This window comes from Schistocerca americana, chromosome X (genome assembly GCF_021461395.2).
Source record: "Schistocerca americana isolate TAMUIC-IGC-003095 chromosome X, iqSchAmer2.1, whole genome shotgun sequence".
In the NCBI taxonomy this organism is placed as follows: domain Eukaryota; kingdom Metazoa; phylum Arthropoda; class Insecta; order Orthoptera; family Acrididae; genus Schistocerca; species Schistocerca americana.
This window is the reverse complement of record NC_060130.1, coordinates 366,903,095-366,924,257: the sequence shown is the minus strand read 5'-3', so window position 1 is coordinate 366,924,257 and position 21,163 is coordinate 366,903,095. Positions and strand designations below refer to the sequence as shown.

The following is a 21,163-nucleotide window of genomic DNA, read 5'->3' as shown; positions in this document are numbered from 1 at the left end:
CCCAAAACAAAAACAGACTTATAAAATTCACATTCATCTTTACTTTATTGGATTTTTTTTATTACTATAATGATCATAAAACATGCTCTGAAGTGCCTCTAAACCCTAATGTACCTCATTTCTTTCTAGTTTATACACCAAATATTTCTTCATGACTCCAAACAATTACTGCAAATTTATGTTGCTTCTGCGAAAATTATCAAAAGTTAATTCCTTTGTCTTCGTACCCCTGACCCCCCTACCCCACCTCTCATCCCATTCAACTATTAGATCTTACTATTCACTAAAAGATTCAAGCAAGCAGTGTCAAATACATCAGTGAAATACACCAGTGAAATACACTTACCCCTGAAAATACAGAGAATTATCCTTCAGTTATGAATTCTTATAATAAAATTGACACAGTATCTCATTAAAGAATAGTTAAAAATTAGTATGTAATTTTTCCCGAGGGCACGCAGCTTTACTGTATGGTTAAATGATGATGGCATCCTCTTGAGTAAAATATTCCTGACCTAAAATAGTCCCCCATTCGGATCTCCGGGCAGCGACTACTAAAGAGGATGTCGTTATCAGGAGAAAGAAAACTGGCGTTCTACGGATCGGAGCGTGGAATGTCAGATCCCTTAATGGGGCAGGTAGGTTAGAAAATTTAAAAAGGGAAATGGGTAGGTTAAACTTAGATATAATGGGAATTAGTGAAGTTCGGTGGCAGGAGGAACAAGACTTTTGGTCAGGTGAATACAGGGTTATAAATACAAAATCAAATAGTGGTAATGCAGGAGTAGGTTTAATAATGAATAAAAAAATAGGAGTGTGGGTAAGCTACTACAAACAGCATAGTGAACGCATTATTGTGGCCAAGACAGACACGAAGCCCATGCCTACTACAATAGTACAAGTTTATACGCCAACTAGCTCTGCAGATGATGAAGAAATTGATTAAATGTATGATGAGATAACAGAAATTATTCAGGTAGTGAAGGGAGACGAAAATTTAATAGTCATGGGTGACTAGAATTTGAAAGTAGGAAAAGAGAGAGAAGGAAACATAGTAGGTGAATATGGATTGGGGGTAAGAAATGAAAGAGGAAGCCACCTGGTAGAATTCTGCACAGAGCATAACTTAATCATAGCCAACACTTGGTTCAAGAATCATAAAAGATGGTTGTATACATAGAAGAATCCTGGAGATACTAGAAGGTATCAGATAGATTATATAATGGTAAGACAGAGATTTAGGAACCAGGTTTTAAATTGCAAGACATTTCCAGGGGCAGATGTGGACTCTGACCACAATCTACTGGTTATGAACTGTAGATTAAAACTGAAGAAACTGCAAAAAGGTGGGAATTTCAGGAGATGGGACCTGGATAAACTGACTAAACCAGAGGTTGTACAGAGTTTCAGGGAGAGCATAAGGGAACAACTGACAGGAATGGGGGAAAGAAATACAGTAGAAGGAGAATGGGTAGCTCTGAGGGATGAAGTAGTGACGGTAGCAGAGGATCAAGTAGGTAAAAAGACGAGGGCTAGTAGAAATCCTTGGGTAACAGAAGAAATATTGAATTTAATTGATGAAAGGAGGAAATATAAAAATGCAGTAAATGAAGCATGCAAAAAGGAATATAATCGTCTCAAAAATGAGATCCACAGGAAGCGCAAAATGGCTAAGCAGGGATGGCTAGAGGACAAAAGTAAGGATGTAGAGGCTTATCTCACTAGGGGTAAGATAGATACCGCCTACAGGAAAATTAAAGAGACCTTTGCAGAAAAGAGAGCCACTTGTATGAATATCAAGAGCTCAGATGGAAACCCAATTCTAAGCAAAAAAGGGAAAGCAAAAAGGAGGAAGGAGTATATAGAGGGTCTATACAAGGGCGATGTACTTGAGAACAATATTATGGAAATGGAAGAGGATGTAGATGAAAATGAAATGGGAGATACGATACTGCATGAAGAGAGTGACAGAGCACTGAAAGACCTGAGTTGAAACAAGGCCCCGGGAGTAGACAACATTCCATTAGAACTACTGACAGCCTTGGGAGAGCCAGTCCTGACAAAACTCTACCATCTGGTGAGCAAGATGTACGAGACAGGCGAAATACCCTCAGACTTCAAGAAGAATATAATAATTCCAATCCCAAAGAAAGCACGTGTCGACAGATGTGAAAATTACCGAACTATCAGTTTAATTAATCACAGCTGCAAAATACTAACGCGAATTATTTACAGACGAATGGAAAAACTGGTAGAAGCCGACCTCGGGGAAGATCAGTTTGGATTTCGTAGGAATGTTGGAACACGTGAGGCAATACTGACCTTACTACTTATTTTAGAAGAAAGATTAAGGAAAGGCAAACCTACGTTTCTAGCATTTGTAGACTTAGAGAAAGCTTTTGACAATGTTGACTGGAATACTCTCTTTCAAATTCTAAAGGTGGCACGGGTAAAATACAGGGAGTGAAAGGCTATTTACAATTTGTACAGAAACCAGATGGCAGTTATAAGAGTCGAGGGGCACGAAAAGGAAGCAGTGGTTGGGAAGGGAGTGAGACAGGGTTGTAGCCTATCCCCGATGTTATTCAATCTGTATATTGAGCAAGCAGTAAAGGAAACAAAAGAAAAATTCGGAGTAGGTATTAAAATCCATGGAGAAGAAATAAAAACTTTAAGGTTCACCGATGACATAGTAATTATGTCAGAGACAGCAAAGAACTTGGAAGAGCAGTTGAACGGATGGACAGTGTCTTAAAAGGAGGATATAAGACGAACATCAACAAAAGCAAAACGAGGATAGTGGAATGTAGTCAAATTAAGTCGGGTGATGCTGAGGGAATTAGATTAGGAAATGAGATACTTGAAGTAGTAAAGGAGTTTTGCTATTTGGGGAGCAAAATATCAGATGATGGTCGAAGTAGAGAGGATATAAAATGTAGACTGGCAATGGCAAGGAAAGCATTTTTGAAGAAGAGAAATTTTGTTGACATCGAGTATAGATTTAAGTGTCAGGAAGTCGTTTCTGGAAGTATTTGTATGGAGTGTAGCCATGTATGGAAGTGAAACATGGACGATAAATAGTTTGGACAAGAAGAGAATAGAAGCTTTCGAAATGTGGTGCTACAGAAGAATGCTGAAGATTAGATGGGTAGATCACATAACTAATGATGAAGTATTGAATAGAATTGGGGAGATGAGGAGTTTGTGGCACAACTTGACAAGAAGAAGGGACCGGTTGGTAGGACATGTTCTGAGGCATCAAGGGATCACAAATTTAGCATTGGAGGGCAGCGTGGAGGGTAAAAATCGTAGAGGGAGACCAAGAGATGAATACACTAAGCAGATACAGAAGAACGTAGGTTGCAGTTAAGTACTGGGAGATGAAGAAGCTTGCACAGGATAGAGTAGCATGGAGAGCTGCATCAAACCAGTCTTAGGACTGAGGACCACAACAACAACATGTAAATTCAACAATATAAACCACAAAATACGAAAGTCTAAATGATGCTTACCTCCTTTGGTTCAATATTCCCACATTTTGAAAGTAATGCCGCAATTTGGCGAACTAGCCACAAAATTCCAAAGGGAAAACAATGCATATTTTTTGATATACTCTTCACAAATCTATTTGTGGCAGCAAATAGTCGTTTATTTGTCCAGTTACGGTACTCACTAAGTCTGGTATTGTACTCAGTTGTCCCTTCAACACCAAATTTCTTTAGCCTTTCCTCTGGAGGAAATCTTAAACATAAAAAAATAAATGTTCATAAAACTAACACTTTCAACAACTCAAATATTTAGCAAATGTTACCAACAGAGCCACAGTTTACTAGATGATATCTTATCACACCTTATTGTTGCTTTATCAGGATCTATATCCAAATACATTCCATCCTCCATCAGCAGCTGCATTATTGGTTGATGTAGTGCAGCTGTTAAAAATAACTTTGCCGAGAAGAGACCTTCATGAAATTCTCCATAAAGGCGCGCAAATGAGGACGATTTCTGTCTTAGAAGCCTGAAATGATGATACGTATACATTTGAAAATACAATTATATATATTTGAAGTAACAACATAAAATCTAACAAGTTACCATGTTTTAACATAAATTCATCTCTCAGCTGAATTCTGTGTTTACATTGCTTAGCATTATCCACAATTTCCAGGAAAAGTTAACTACAGTCACAAAACATGCACATCTGATAGTACAAAGGGTGTTCAAAAACTTTGGACAGTCCTCTCTAATTTTTTTTTATTTTTTGTGGGAGGAGAATGAAATTTTTTGTGAACATACTCGGAATATTTAGCTATAAATTGGTTTATAAAAGTATTTTCTTTTCTTTACATGTGAGCCATAATGGACCGTGAAGTAGATGTCAGGCTGCGACAACGGCCGATGATGGAGTTCCTCTTCAAGACCGGCGATGACTCTGACACATCGATTCACAGGAAGTTGCTCCCTGTTTATTCGGAGGACACAGTGAATCGCAGCAGTATCCAGCGATGGTTGAGCAGTATCCAGCGATGGTTGCAGAGGTTTAAAGAAGGTGATTTCTCTCTGCTGGACAATCCACGATGCGGTAGACCATCGACGGCAGTGAGTGATGTGAATAAGGAGACCATTGATCAAATCATCCAAAATGACAGATGTGTGACGACATGACAGCTTGCTGAAATGACTCATTTGTCATTGGGTAGTGTGGTACCACTGGTACAGTCACTAGAATACAGAAAAATCTGTGTAGGTTGGGTGCCTAGATTATTGACAAGAGAAACCAAAACGATGAGGAAGAATGTGTGCGAGGGCCTAATGAAGACCTTTCCTAAAGAGTGGAAACAGTGTTTTGACGGCGTCATTACCCAGGAGGAAACATGGTTGTTTTTGTCTGAACCTGAGAGCAAAACCCAATCCATGGAGTGGGGTCATCCGGGTTCCCCTCGGGAGAAGAAATCAAGACTTTCACAAACAGCAGGCCAAAAGGTGATGGCTTCCTCCTTCTGGGATCAGTGTGGTGTCATTTTCAGTGACTTTTTGGAACCTGGTTCCACAATGAACCAGGACCATTACTGTTTGTCATTGGACAAGCTGTGATGTGCAATCAAGACCCACAGACCACAGCTTCAGGGTCAGCTCATCAGGCTACACCATGATAACACCAAACCCCATACAGCCCTTATGACACAGGAGAAAATCAGGAAAATGGGTTGGAAAATTGTTCCTCATCCTCCATCTGATTTTTACCTCTTTGGTTGTCTGAAGGTTCACCTGCGCAGTAAAAAATTTCATAGGATGAAAGACCATATTTCCTGTGTCGAGTGATGGTATAAAAGTCAATCCCCAGAATTTTACCAAAGTGCATTTACATCATGGATAGTACATTGGGCCAGATGCATCACAGCTTATGGAGGCTACACTGAGTAGGCTCAATGTATAGCTAAATGTTCCAAGTATGTTCACAAAAAAATTCATTCTCCTCCTGCAAAAAATAAAAAGATTAGAGACGATTGTGCAAAACTTTTTGAATGCCCTTTGTACAATGCAGAACCATCTTGACAACACCACATTATTTCCATATGGTTTGCTTCCCTTCTGAGAGGGCACAAGGAAGCAGTTAAATGAATCACTATTTTATTAATATGTGATCAGATGGTAATGGTTGAAATGAAAATCAAGAGATATGTTTTACATCACACACACACACACACACACACACACACACACACGAAAATTGTGGACCACCTCATAAGCAAACAAGGCAGGACAAATAATGCAATATATGCAAAGACACAAAAGTTCTTTCTTTCATTGAGAGAGAGAGAGAGAGAGAGAGAGAGAGAGGATAAATTTGGAACTGCCAAGAAAAACATCAGCCTGTGCGGGACGCTGTAGGCATTTTTTTCCTAAGATATATGTATTTTTTTCACAATGGTGATTCAGTACATCTTTCTAAATTATGTGACTCTTGATACAGTTCAAAATGTGTTTGTGATCCAACTATCTGTCCACTACTGATTCAAAAGTAGTAAATTTATTTGCAGTAAGAACATGACAAGTAATTCACGACAGAAGTCTAATAGATGCTAGCATTCATTTAATGTCTTGAAGTACCTTAGAGTACAAAGATTACATAAAGTCACACACTTTATCCCCAATGATGATAAATATTTGCAACAGGGTTCATATCTGAATCATGAATACTAATTTCTTAAAAATCATTGCTGTGCAAGCATCACTTGGGAGGATGTAGCAACTGGAGCTGTCTGCTACCCCTAGCACACGACATTTGCACACACTGCAACTTGCGGAAACAAGAAGCCAAAAACTAAACTGGCTTATACAAGGGAGTAGGTACCCTGGACTGTTATGGTACGATGGGAAAAACCTAAATGTGCTTGGCAACTGCAGATTGCTGGTTGTGTACGGTGCTGCCACAGTGCAGACTCTGAGATCGAAAATTCATTTCACGCCCACAAAATACATACAATCTAAACTACTGTAGTTACAAGTTAGGCCAAAATGCCACATGAAAGATAAAAATGAGACACGTAAGTGCATCTAAACACACACTTGGTAGGCAGAATAGTACCTAAGATATTAAAGACATAAGATTTGGAAATACCAACTGACTTAAGAAACTGATAACTTCCTAAGGCCCTACACTATTTTAAATAATTAACAGTCCACAAATAGCACTCTAACAGCTCTATCTTGCACCCGAACAGCTCTATCAAAACACAGGTACACAATTTTTATTAATGAAATACATTTTGGATTGTTATGATCCAGAATGTTCATTCTGATAACTAAAACTGTATTTTAACATAAAATAAATCTCAAATCACCAAACGTAGCAGAAGTATGAGTCAGTAGGCTATAGTAGCTATCTGAAGTCAGTTACATTTCATCATGTTTATTAATAATTAATAGCAAATATGGGTAAATTAACTATCTCACTCATTAACATGCAAACAACGAGAAAACTAAGGATCCCATTACAATCTAAGGACACCATATGAAGGCTGGTGAAATTCTGGTCTGAATTCGTATGCACTATGTGTCGTAGCAATAAGTTAAATGTAAATCTAAATTAGTTCCAATACAATTCATTATTTTATAGATATGTTTAGAAGTGACTGTACGCTCAAATTCTTGATGATAATTAGAATTTTAGTTGGTAAAAAGTGCAACTGGATGTCCAATTGCACTTAATGCCAACTAATGGCCACAGACTCTTATTTAAGAGGCTGCTTCACTAAGCAACACTAGTCATAGTCCAAGTGCACATGTGAACTGATGAGCTACTGTGTATCGAGATTTTAAATGTGGTATGTCTTCACTTTTTTTCTATACAATTTATTATTGTATACTACTTCTCATTTGTTCTGTTTACCTGAGATATTCTGATGATAGCTGTCACCAAAATCAGTAAAGATATATTAAAAAAAAAAAATTAATAGTGATTAAGATGGGCAATTATAGTAAACACGAGAAATTCACAAGGACAGATCACTTCTCCAAAAGGGCAGTGGCCATACTGGCTCAAGATAGTTCACTTCGAGAGCTGGACTGAGGATGACATATGGTCAAATGAGTGGCCTAATGAGTGTGAATTTAGAGGTTTGAAATTTTTCAGCAACTGTTTCAAGGACTTGGAAAATTTTGTGCAAGAGTTCTGAAAACAAACTCTGAGCAGTTATCAATGTGGACTTGCAAATATCTCAACAACTAGCCCTGTGAAGAGCAGCAGCACTGGATTTGTCAAAATTTATTTCAACAGTTGCTTCGAGAACTTTAAGACTGAACAGTAGCATGGTGTGCTGCACTCAGCACTTTTGTAACTGTGTGGCAATATCTGTCATTGTGTTGTCTTAATGAAATTCAAAGTTTAATAAAGATTTTTAATTCTAAATGTCAACTATCTGGTGTTGGAAGTTTTGTTTCGTTGTTGCTCCACAGCAGATGACCCCTACGTCCAGGGTCATATCTGGATACATCATTGTCCAGGTGAACAGCTGCTGGAAACCTACGCCGTGGCATAGACACAGGCCAGTGGGAACAGTATTATGCTATAGGAGACGTTCACTTGGGCTTCCAAGAGACCCGAGTAATAACCAGAGGCATTACGATAGTTTGTGGACTATGTAAACATTATTGCAGACCACTTGTATGCCTTCATGTCTGATGCCTTCCTTGATGGTGATAACATCCTCAAACAGGATGACTGTCCAAGTCACAAGACCAAAATTGCGTTACATTGGTTTGAGCAGCAGAATACTGAACTCTCACTGATGTCATGACAACCAAATTTGCCTGATCTGCACCCAACTGATCACACATTTGGGAAGCTACTGGATGCCAGCTCTGCACCCACAAACCTGGCCCACGATTTACCAGAGTAGTGTGACTTGTGCATAGACATCTCGTGCCACATGCCTCTGGAAACATATCAAGGACTTGGTGAATCTATGACATGCAGAACTGCTGCTGTACTGCATTCCAAGGTGAAGCAACACAGTATTAAGAAGATGGTCATAATGTTTTAGCTCATCAGTGAATACTGTAAAGATAGCTTTCACTCACTGGTAAGGGATCTGTAAAGCTTTCAAACTCCTCTGTTAATAACATTCTTAAAAACTGTAGCTGCTTGGTGGATTTCCTTCCTCTGCAAAATGAATTGTGCAGCTACGTACCAATTGCAATCATCCACCACATGGGAATGCATCAAGAAAATTATAAGACTTGTAACATTACCATATCTTTCACACTATATGTTTAATGTAATTTTTTATGAGTTTCATTATTAATATAAGATCCACTAACCGCGCTATGAAATTGTTAAATAGTAAAAATCAAAGTAATGCTGACAGAATGTCTTTACATGTCTAACTTTCAGAGCTGGTAGGTTTTTCACCAGTGCAAAAAGCAATGAAAAGGATTATCAAAGAGAACATCATATATAAAACTGAGTGCATGTCTGTTATCCCTCCCACTATCAAATTCATTAAGTTGGAAATTTCACTGAAACACACTAACTGTAGAAAAACTGCTGGATTCGACAAAATCTATCATGAATTCCTAACAGACTAAAGCTCAGACACTGACGATTAGAAGAAAAAAGAATTCCTGGCTCTTTTCAATAAAATTCCAGAAAGTGGGTATTTGCCATGAGCATTACAATTAAAATATAATTGCCATTAACATTCCAGTCAAAGTGAGTCATGAATTGGCACACGTAAGACAAATACTTTTCTGTGCTGCACTTAATAGTTGTTAAAGAGGATGTAGGTTCCTGTCTTCTGGGATACAATCAAGAGAACTGTCCTTGAGGAACAAGCTAGCTTCATTTACAAACAAGTTTGCTGTGACCAAGTATTAACACAAGTGACCCATAATAAGAGTAGATACCACAAAAAACTTAAAACACTGGCACCGTTTTGTAAAGTCATCAGCTGCCAATCAAACTGTGTACTGAGAAATCCTGCTTTTAGGCCTCAGTTTTGTAGAGTTTCTTTCTTTTTTCCCCAACGTCAATAAACTTCACCAACAGTTTTTTTATACAATTCCTTCATACTAAAACATGACAACAACTGTCACGTCTTAGTATGAAGCAACTGTAGAACAACTGGAATTCACCATACCCAGAGATTTATGGCATTATATGACAAGTACTTTTATTTGGATAGAAGAGTATAGGGCCTGAAGATGGCCACATGAAATGTCAAAACTGGTTACTTTCAGAATAAAATAAAATATCTTGATGTATATGGCTGTTGGTGAGGTTTATTGACATTGAAAATTACTTACCAGCTGATGCCCCTTGGCCATGATGGACCAACAGAGATAGAGTTTGTACAGTTGTCAGCTGCCTATGAAACAGTGTAGTGAGACATCTTGCTCTGAAAATCACTGCAGATTATCATGTACAGTGAACTAGACAAACTTTTTAACAACGTGTTCACCAACTGCAGACTCGAGAGTGCCCATTGGAGACTAAAAGGGCTATAGAACACTGAAGACTAGCTTAGAGCAGTAATTCATGGTGATATCTCTTATTTTTGAACTGTATGCTGTGGATTTACCACATATTGAATACAGAGGTTTCCAACATGGAGATGGACTTGCTGTTACCCTCCATAGCCACAGCCTTGATATATGAAAATACAATGTAAAACAACTGCATTGTTACTCTGCACTTAATTAACATTCTCAAAAATTTCATTATAAGTTGGTTGAAAAAGTGAAGTTCAAAAATAATCTAGTCAAGAGAGAGGCAGTAACAAACTGAGATGGTGATATTTCAATGTTGTGAGCTGTAACGCTGGATCTCCTGTTTCCAGCTGTAGTGCCGTGTTCCTTTTGGCAAAGCAGTGGCCACACAAATAAGGTTTATGCACAGCTACACACTGTCTTATGAATTAGGTATTATTGTGTTCTATACGAGCAGCTCATGGTCTTGCGGTAGCGTTCTCGCTTTCCGCACACAGGGTCCCAAGTTCGATTGCCAGCGGGGTCAGGGATTTTCCCTGCCTCGAGATGACTGGGTGTTGTTGTGTTGTCTTCATCATCATCATTATCATCATCATAATCATCATTCATCCCCATTACAGTTGGAGGAAGGCAATTGCAAACCACCTCCGCTACGACCTTGCCTAGTCGGCGGTGCGGATCTCCTGCATCGTTCCCTACGCTCCTCGGAGTATGGGACATCATCATCATCATCATATGAGCTAATTGGCTGTCCATCCTTGCCGTATTATCCCACCACTGACCCACAGAAAGCCCATTGATCCACAGAAATCCAGCTTTTATAAATATATTTAAGAAAACTAACGCCAATGCAGATGTTCCTTTGAACTCGGACATATACAAACTTCCTTGCAGCTGACTGGTAGGAAGTAGTGCACATTATCTTCAGGCACAAGATCTAATTTTAAAAGAAGTCTGACCTGATGGAAGACTCAAAGTAGAATTGTAGATAAATTGGTCAAAAAAACATGAAATTATTGAAGAACAATCAATCACACTACCTGGTTTTGTGGTGACAAGGAAGTTGTGTCATTTATGAATAATTTAAATGTATTACCATGAGCACTGTGGAGGAATGGCCTGACACAAGACTGGTACATTGTCTGTAACTCAGCACTAGGTTGAGGCTTGAGTTCCTATTAGCAATCGAGATGCCTCTATCCCATCTCCAATTTTTGCATGTTATGACAATATTTTCTTCTTTTGGGAAAAATTACTTTTAAATGACACTTTCATCAAATAAACACAGTTCATGAATTTCACGTATTCTGATAATTTCACAGACCAACAGGCAGATAATAATTACCTTCGAGGATTGTCTGAAGGTACCAGCTGCAGCTCTGTTAGATGACGAAGAAGTGTCAAAGCTAGGTGAGTATCTTCAGGTAATATGCAGCTACCCAAAAGACCAGTTGCCACAGAGTGGACGACACCAGCCATGGTATCTGGAGGAAGCAATTTGTCGCCAACCACAAGACATCCTGCTAGAAGTTGTGGAGAGTTGCGAATTCTCTGCAGAAACTGTCCATAAGCCAGACATCCCTGTAATTGTACAAACTTAAAACAGTTAATATATTATGCATCCTCACACTCACTTGATACAATAGTATTCTAAAATTAAACTTTTATACTGCCACTTAATTTTATTTAATTTGTTAACGGTCTCCATATTTCCATATTATCCAAATGCTGTGCTTCAAAATCTCATATTACTATCAAAATCAATTTTCTAAAGATTCTGCAGAGCTGGAAAAATGGTTCCAGAATTCGCATGTGTAAGGTTATCACAAAGTGTAAGGATAAAGTACACCCAGTCAGAGAAGAATGAATCATAGAAGCTAATTGTGCACTGACAGGAGGATAAATGCATAAATTACACTAGATATGTCCATCTAACACAACATTGGGCTTGGTCATTTGGATATTACATTGGGTATGACTTGCTTGGAGTAAATTATTCTTGGCTCAAACTGTCATATTTCATTAAAATTTTGTTTCTGTGTGGATCCACAGCCTGTAAATATTTAATGAAAGAAAACATGGTCTGTAGTCGACTGTAGTGTAAAAGATCTTTATTTAAATCGTGCAATTAGCTTCAACAAATTTTTCTTTACAGGTAAAAAGTAGACATCATACTCCTTTTTTACTCTGGGAATGGATCTGAATCACAAATGTTACAGCCTCACATCACACTGGCAACTGTGCTTAGTACTTAGAGCACAGTTAACAATATAACATTTGAGGTTGTAATGTGGATCCATTCTCAATTTAGTGATAGAATGTGATATCTATTTTATTTGTGTAAATAAAATAACGTGATAATTACAATATATAACACATTATATCAAACTTGTTCTAGAAAATGACAAGTTGTCAAAACTAGCTAATCACATTATTCCAATAAAGATCATTTACATTACAATCAACTATGGAGCATATTTTCTTTCATTATTTATTTTGTCATATTTCACAAGTATGGACAATACTTCACCAAAAGCTACAGTACTAGATGATAGTACCCCTCTCTATTTTGTGGTCATTCAGATTTTACTAGCTAATACAAATGATGGAAACGCCAAGAAACAACATCCAGTACAAACTGTGAAATTTCCTTAGTTTGTTTGGAAAATTAACTAAAGTTATTTCACTTGCCATTTACTCCAATAGGCAGGAAGGGAAGATAAGGGCTTTATGCCCCATGAGTGATGAGTTCATTAGAGAAAGAACACAATCTCTGAATTGACTAGGACATTGAAGAGAACTGATCATGGTCTTGTTGATGGAGCAAAGTGTCATTTGCCTGAAATGGTTACCTAAATCTGAATGGCCACACAAGTGATTTGAATCCCCCTCGTCCAAATGACACTCTGGTGCCTCGAGCACTGAGTTTTATCACAAAGCACCTTCTTCAGATATCAAAGCATGATCGAGAAACCACGTTTTGATTTTCAAGATTTTAAAAACTTAAAAGATGTGATGGCTGCCTTGAAATGCAAATTATCTTTACAGTGGATGTATTTAATTGAGAGAATTTTAGCTTCAGTAATCCAGAACATAATTTTACCTTACTCCACTTGTTAGTCAAACAGGGACGGGAGCAAATGATGTAACTGATGAGTACCTACTGCAGTAAAATGAATAATGGCTTGCACTATATAAAGGTAAAAGCTGATTCAGATCAAACACAGAAAAAGGTGAGAGACTCAACCTCAAACTTCATGAGTTACAAATTAGCTATAATAGTACATACTGCACTTTAAAGTATCTGGAGTGTTGAACTTCTACGAATTACAAGTTTCATCATGAATCAATACCTACCAAACTTCATATCAGGAAATTAGGAAATACAAGTGAGCATAAATATTAATCAGTCTTTATTTATGAGAACATAATATTACAAAACAAGAAGTCTTACTGTGACAGTTAGTTCCTGCCATTTTCAAGGCACTTTTTTCTAGTAGATGAGAAGTTTCCTCACTCTTACACAGGAAAAAATACTCAAAATTGTACCATTCGGCCATGCCCAACTATTGTACCTGCTTTACACTACTGTTCCAACTCTCAATTGAAGTTCAACTACTGTCAACAATAACTGCTTTCAGTTAAGCTATGAACCATCTCAACAGTGTCTGGAGTGATAAGGGTTCTGGAATGGCAATGGTGGCTCAAGTTTTGCACATGATCTAATATTTCACAAAAACCTTTACATTGAAATTTGGTTCCAGGCTGCATCTACTGTCTCACTCTACTAAATATGATTTAGCTAGACTCACTGCTCATGAGAATATTTTAATTGTATGCTATGAAATCATGCAGTTATGTCTCTTTCATTGTAGAAGCTGCTAGCTGAATAACTGCACAAATATTGAAACTGTGGTAACTTCCTCTCCCCCCTTCCACCACTCGCCTCCCTTCCCAACGGACTTTGAAGTCCTAATTTCCTGCACAGACTACTGTGCTCACATGAGAAACAAGGTCGGTTTATACTTGATCCATCTTCGATCTTATCAGGTTTGTCACAGAAAATATTAAACATGAACTAATTTAAAACAGATTCAGGAAACTAAAACAACTGAAAAAGATCATTGTTTGAAAGGCTAGAGAAACAATATCATTCATTTAATCAATGGCAGATATGCCACAAATGCTGTGAAATGTTAACAGAAAGACAATTCTTTTTGAAAGTCTTTATGCTCCTCTTCTATGCACGACAGAAAATTTTAAAACTGGGGCAGTCACGTCAACTGCATTCTGCAGCATTCTCTAACTCCCTACACCATATGACATAGCATTTATATACACCAGAAGATGCAACTTAAAAGCTGTGGGTCTCTAATCGACTTAAATAAACACAGCTACAGCGGACTATTGGACTTTTTGTTCAGTTTTATATTTTAATAATTTTAACATTTGTATTTAAACACCTGTTGTACTGTATGAATTGCAAGAATCAGCCTGTAAATAGGAAGTCATTACTTTTGAATTACCACTTCACCATTGAACAGAAATTTGCTGGTGATGCGTCACATTTTTATAAAAAAAGACTACTTGAGTTTAGGAATAACTACTTGGCACTGACTTAAAATGATTCTGCTGTCTCTACTGAGTATTTCAGGTAAGAGTCGTAAGAACATGGTAGAAGAAATTAGGGTGTTACAGATGTACACAATGTTATTTTTTCCTTGTCCCATTCAAGAAAGGAACAGAAAAGAAAGGTAATGAAATGAAGTACTCACTGATATGGACTGTTCAGTGGAATTTGGATTATATTAGTACTGGTAAGAAAGGGTGTGTTTATACATGAAACATGTCACATTGGTAATGTAACTGAAACAGGGAATTACCTGTCCACTTTATTCTACCAAACAACAGTGTCTCAATCGTGAAAATTTTCCTGCATACATGAAACACACACTTTGTAGTATTTTAGCTACATGTTCACATGTGGGTAGTTGATTCTCCAAGGTAAACTTGATCAGCTGTCAAACTGTTTAACAAGTGAGGTAGCACAGAGGTTAGCACACTGGGCTTGCATTGAGGTGGACAACAGTTAAAACCAGTATCCAGCCATCTAGATTTACGTTTCGTGGGATTTCTCTAAATCGCTTCCAGCAAATGCCGGGACGGTTCCTATGAAAGGGCAGGGTCGATTTCCTTCCCCATCCTACGCAATCCAAGCTTGTGCTCCATCTCTAATGACCTCAATGTTGATAAACACAATCTTCCTTCCTTCCTTTATTTACATGTAACCACACGTAGGTGATTGGCAAAGGGAACAGAGCCACCACAATATATTTTATGGAGTTGGATGGCAAAAGAGATGGCGCTGCTTGCTTTATTTAATACCAAGGCCAACAACTTATTTAATTTCAGTTTTTTTCTGTTAAAGCTGTTTATGTGTTTATGAATTTCCATGCTTTCTTTATATTATATCATAGGATAATAATGAAAACTTCAGTATGGGAGAATCGAATTTGGTGGTCTCCTGAACTCATTGCATAATTTGCTGCCCAGGCAGCAATTGTTTAGTCGGTGGTGTGGGTCTGCCGCATCATCCCCTATGCTCCTTGGAGTATGGGACATCATCATCTTTAAACTTGGTTTTAACCAGAGGTGTACACATTCTGTTTTTAACCTGCCCATGTTTGCCTGTTAGTCAGGTAGGCAAGATGCCACATGTTATCAGCAAAATGGGCAGGTTGCTTCATTCCCATCCACGCCAAGCTATGTGCACCGAAACAGACTATTGGAATCTTGCTTGTCTGCCCATCCTTCCACAGTGCTATGCTACATAACAATTTATTCAATACGATTTCAATGTAGGGTTTGAAAGATGATGAAAAATCCTTTTTTACGCAAGTATCACACTACAAGGCTCAATATAATTGCATTCATTTTGGGACATTACAAGCCAGAAAATGGTGAATTTTATTTGTCTTTTTTTCCAGCATATTATGGGCTGATTTATTTGTATCAAAATCAACAGTTTTCACTGCAACTTCACACTCTTTCTATTAGTAGACATACTGGCTACTCTCAGTTCGAACCATCATCAGGTTTCCTCCAACAAGTTTTCGGTAGTAAGCAAAACTCTCTCTGAAAATTGAGGTTACTTGTGCTTAAGAACCTGAAGATATCTATTATACTACAATGCCAACTAAAGTAAGGTTTTGGAAGACTATTTCTATAACCTTAGTGTGTGTTTTAGCCAAATATGACCACAGTAATACCAATTTTAATTACTTTTTCCAGGATGTGTATTGTGGGTTCACTGGATTTGTTCTAAGTGGCCACAACAGTTCATTCTAAATTCCCCAAATACATTTTAACAAACACAAAGTTTATTTTTTCATATTATGTTAATCTAAAAAGTACATGTCTTAAAGAAGAAGCATTTCTTTCATACTAAACTTTCTTTGCACTATGTTGCATACCACCAGAATTTGGTTTTTAATATCCACTGAGCCACATTCTTTTTCAGTTTCCATCACTGTTTGTACTTAATTTAGAAAGCCTATGTACTGCTAAATCGTCTTAATTTCTTAGCACAAATTTCCACACACTTATCAGAAACTAAGTGTTTGTCCTCTTTCAAAATATTTATGGAGTGAGGAAACAACTGGTCAGATTTAAAGACTTGTCATAATATACTCGAGGTTCCCAAATAAGTTGGTTGGTTTTGGGGAAGGAGACCAGACAGCGTGGTCATCGGTCTCATCGGATGAGGGAAGGATGGGGAAGGAAGTCGGCCGTGCCCTTTCAGAGGAACCATCCCGGCATTTGCCTGGAGTGATTTAGGGAAATCACGGAAAACCTAAATCAGGATGGCCGGACGCGGGATTGAACCGTCGTCCTCCCGAATGCGAGTCCAGTGTCTTATCCCAAATAAGTGTTTAGTAACTTTTTACACAAGTTGCGTTATGAGACCCCCTACCGATTTATTTGAATCTGCCTCATAAACACACAAAAACTTTTCCCCTGCTGGGCTTTGGCTCTGTTTCGTGAATGGTATATATTCCCAATTCTTAATTTCTCCTCAATCGCCTTTAAGTTTGGTTTGTTCATTTTGCAGCTTCCACTGTTATGATAAATGAGCTGCAATGAAACTATCTGCGTAAATGTATATCTAGCTAAACATGCTGGATTGATAACGCAACCTGTTGTCAGGTGCAGCAGGCTGCATGGGTCCCATGAAGCTCGCCATGCTTGCGGAAACCCAAGCTGGTCTGCTTTAAGCACTGTGCTTCAGTACACATGCACTCATGTCTCCAGAGCAATAGGTTGAGTTGTTTTCTTGGTTGTGGCAGAGATAGGAGCAAGCAGGCTGGAAGGAGAATTTGTGTATCTCTGGTTCTGATGCTTCTTTTCGTACACTTGACCATATCTGCAAGGGATTTTGTGTACTCCTCCTGTGACAAGTGAGTGGTGAGGGTCCTTTGCAGTATTAAAATATTCACACACCTTTCTTGTCGATTTGAATATTGTACCAATACTGTGTCTTCTTAGCACTCTGCTACTGTGACCTGTGACAGAGTTGACAAGCAAAGCAGTTGTAAATATCTGTATGAAAAACTTTGCCTTTCAAAAAAATAAAATTGTAGGTTTCAGTATGTTGATGAGACTTTTCATGTGGTGTCATAGAGAAAGAGAGCTCTCACCATTTCTAGGTGATCTTAATTTTAGTGTACAGTTCACAAAGAAAAACGGAAATAAGGTTAGATATAATTTTCGATAAACTAGTACTCAGAAAAACTGGTAGAACTCCACAGCACAAAGTTTAAATGAAGTCAACTCACATGCACAGATACCTTCATACAAGATCCAGTCACCTTCTCAAGCAGAAAGATGATGATTAGGACATTGGTGAACCAGGCTAAATAGATCTGTGATTCACAATACTCAGAGAAAGAAGTGAATAATCGGAGAATTACTTTTAGGAGAAACGGTAACTCTGATGAAAAAATTAATAACGTACTGCACTCTATAATCGCTGGAACTTTTAACAAAAAACAAACAGCGAAAGGGAAAGTTTTCCTTCCAGTCATAAAAAAGGCCACAGATCATATGGGCAGAGTGCTAAGATAACACTGTATTAACATAGTGCTTCAACTGCCAAGAAAGGTGCTCAGTTATTTGAATACATGCACCAAACTTACCTCAGTGGCAGTATACAAAATCCTTTGCACATACAATCAAGTGCACATAGGAACAACATCTAGCTTTAAGAACAGAAGATCAACTGCTACTTGGGCTACATGGATAAATCAGCAGCAGCAGATCATGCAATGAGATGACTGGACCACCAAATTCGGTTCTTCTAAACTAAAGTTTTATCGAGATCCAATCAACAGCATGCTAGGATGTACAGTGGGACCATAAGATTCACAAACACAAACAGAAAAAAAATATGGATTGAAATTATACAAGTAATTGATCTTAGAGCTCAATAAAACAAATAGCATCACATCTTTTGTCACACAAACTCTACGACACATGCTGATGTGACTTGATGTTTGGCAATGGTAGGATTGATCTTTTTGCAGGTAAAAATGAACAATTCAACAGTTTTGGCTAGTGAGCAAGTTTACATTGGAGAACAAATAAACGTAATCTCTGATGATGTTTCCTACAACAGAAAACAGAACAATACACACAAAAATTTGCACCTTCATAAATCCAACATCACCAAATATTTAAGCACCACTGTTGAGAATCTGCACAGTATAATCAAACACAGAAGTTATCAGTTGTACATTCTTCCATTCTTTTATGGATGTTTCATTCTGTTTTGTTTCAATATGTTGAAGGATGATTAATAGAGAGTCTGAATTTATTTAGTTACCAAACTGAATAATTTTATCAAGTAATTAAAATTAGGCCTATTCATTGCTATCCAACCAACTATATTATTCATGTGATCATCATTTGGTAAAAAGTCATGGAAAAAGCTTTCACAAATTTGAAAGCTAAACAGCCTTGAAGTCAGTTAACACCTGTCCACTACTCTACAGTGCAACTAGCTCCCTTCATTAATAATAAAAGTCTATTTGAACTTTACTATTTTTGACACAGTTTTATAAGTTATTTCTTCTACACAATATCCCAATGAGTAAGTAACTTTCTTTTGTTGCTCATTAATAGAATTACATAGTAATCACTGAAAAGAATATTGCTCACCTGAAACCCTAGAGCTTTGTAACCATCTATAAATGATGTATGTTCAAATGTGTTTGCCTTTTGACAGCAAACTGCAGGAGTACAGTCTGGTCGTGACACAATAAGCCTGTTCAGGTTATATCTCTGCTGCGCTGTCACCCAGGCCAGCTGGGCCAAACTGGATGTTTCACATGTAACCTGCAATGTTAATCACAATGAGCACATAATAACATAAAATATGAAGAATAATAATAGAAATGGCAACTAAGAAGTTCACAGCTGTCAAACAGTACAAGAGATTCTTTTGAAGATACCTAACTAACGTACTTCCACCAAACCAGAAATGAAGGCCATCTTCAAAAGTGTCTATATAAACTCTGGTACTGTAGAGTAAATGGCCACACCACTTTCATTTATGAGAAGGATTTATACCTTAGCATTAAAGATGTGTAAGGTTGGGAAGAAGGAAGATCATGTTGACATCAGTATCACTTAGAGGTGGAGCACGTGCTCATATGAGCAAAGTTGAAGAAACATATTTGTGAAGGAATTGAACCAGCATTTACCTGGAAAGATTTACATAATAAACAGGGGAAAACCTACATTGAGTGTTCCAATGACTAGTTGATATTCAAAAGAACTGGAGAAATATCAATGCAGAAATCACAGCTGCTATGTAAATAAGCACGACTGCAAATGCTAACAACACAAGAATGAATTTTACTTTTCCAGTAGAATCCAGCACTGAAATTCAACTGGAAACGATGTATCAAAATAATACATCAAGTATCTGTACCCATTTATTCGATTCATTTACTGCAGGCCAGTGAGAATGCTTAAAAAATCTGAAGAGAAACATCTCATTACAATTTAAAAGATACAAATATGGATCTTATAAATAAAATCAAAATTGATTTGAGTGATTAAGGAAGCAGCAGCACAAAAACTAAATAATTTAACAAACATTAGTTAATAACATTAAGCATAGTTCCAAGAATGCGATTTTCACTCTGCAGCTTCCAAAGTTCAAGTCTCAGTCCGGCACACTGTTTTGATCTGCCAAGAAGTTTCATATCAGCGCACACTCTGCTGCAGAGAGAAAATCTCATTCTGGAAAGATCCTGCAGACTGTGGCTAAGCCATGTCTCTGCAATATCCTTTCTTCTGGGAGTGCTAGTTCTGCAAGGTTTGCAGGAGAGCTTCTGTGAAGTTTGGAAGTTAGGAGAGAGGTACTGGCGGAATTAAAGCTGTGAGGATGGGTTGTGAGCCATGCTTTGGAAGCTCAGTTGGTATAGCACTTGCCCGCGAAGGCAAAGGTTCCGAGTTCTAGTCTTGGTCTGGCACACAGTTTTGATCTGCCAGGAAGTTTCATTAAGCATAATCTGTACATTTGGATATTTTTATGGTCAGCCCTGACGCAAGTGGGAGACACACACATAAAAAAAAAAAAAAAAAAAAAAAGAAAAAAGAAAAAAAAAATTATCCATTTAAAATCATGTAATAATTTTGGCACTCATTAACAACTGACTTTATATATTAAAAAATAAAGAAAATAAAGTAAATTGTGAAACCTGTTTCCAATAAAATTTCCGGGAGAGCAGCTTTAAACACCGAAATGCAGAAAAATGTAGTGAACAGACTAGTCACATTAACAATAAATGCTAAAGGAAAATGACAGCAAAACTCATTTCTGACAGTGATACTACAATTGAGCTATGATCCTACAACAAGGTTACTCCAAACTATGGTAGTATGCAACCATCAAATTCGAATTCAAACTATTTATTACCTAACAAATCATAAAAATATCATCAACATTCTCACTGATATTTTTGAGTAAGCAAACCTAATACTAGTATTAGTAGGTGAATACATTCTTAAAGAATGAATAAAACTAACATCCAAAGTTGGTAGGTTGGTAAGTTAAGAAACTATTTAGCAAGGTCATCAGCTGCTTGTTCGAGAAATAGGCCATCTC

General features: G+C 37.6%; 1 protein-coding gene across 2 annotated transcripts in view; it reads right to left on the bottom strand.

The window, feature by feature from the left end:
- Positions 1-21,163, bottom strand: part of LOC124554861 (GTPase-activating protein and VPS9 domain-containing protein 1) — a 345,101-nt gene that overhangs the window by 254,834 nt on the left and 69,104 nt on the right. For both annotated transcript variants that reach the window (XM_047128529.1, XM_047128530.1), the window contains exons 3-6: positions 19,207-19,383; positions 11,336-11,571; positions 3,851-4,018; positions 3,513-3,741 (exon numbers count right to left, since the gene is read on the bottom strand). In XM_047128529.1, the coding sequence (XP_046984485.1) occupies positions 3,513-3,741; positions 3,851-4,018; positions 11,336-11,571; positions 19,207-19,383 (810 nt within the window). The remainder of the gene's footprint in view (positions 1-3,512; positions 3,742-3,850; positions 4,019-11,335; positions 11,572-19,206; positions 19,384-21,163) is intronic.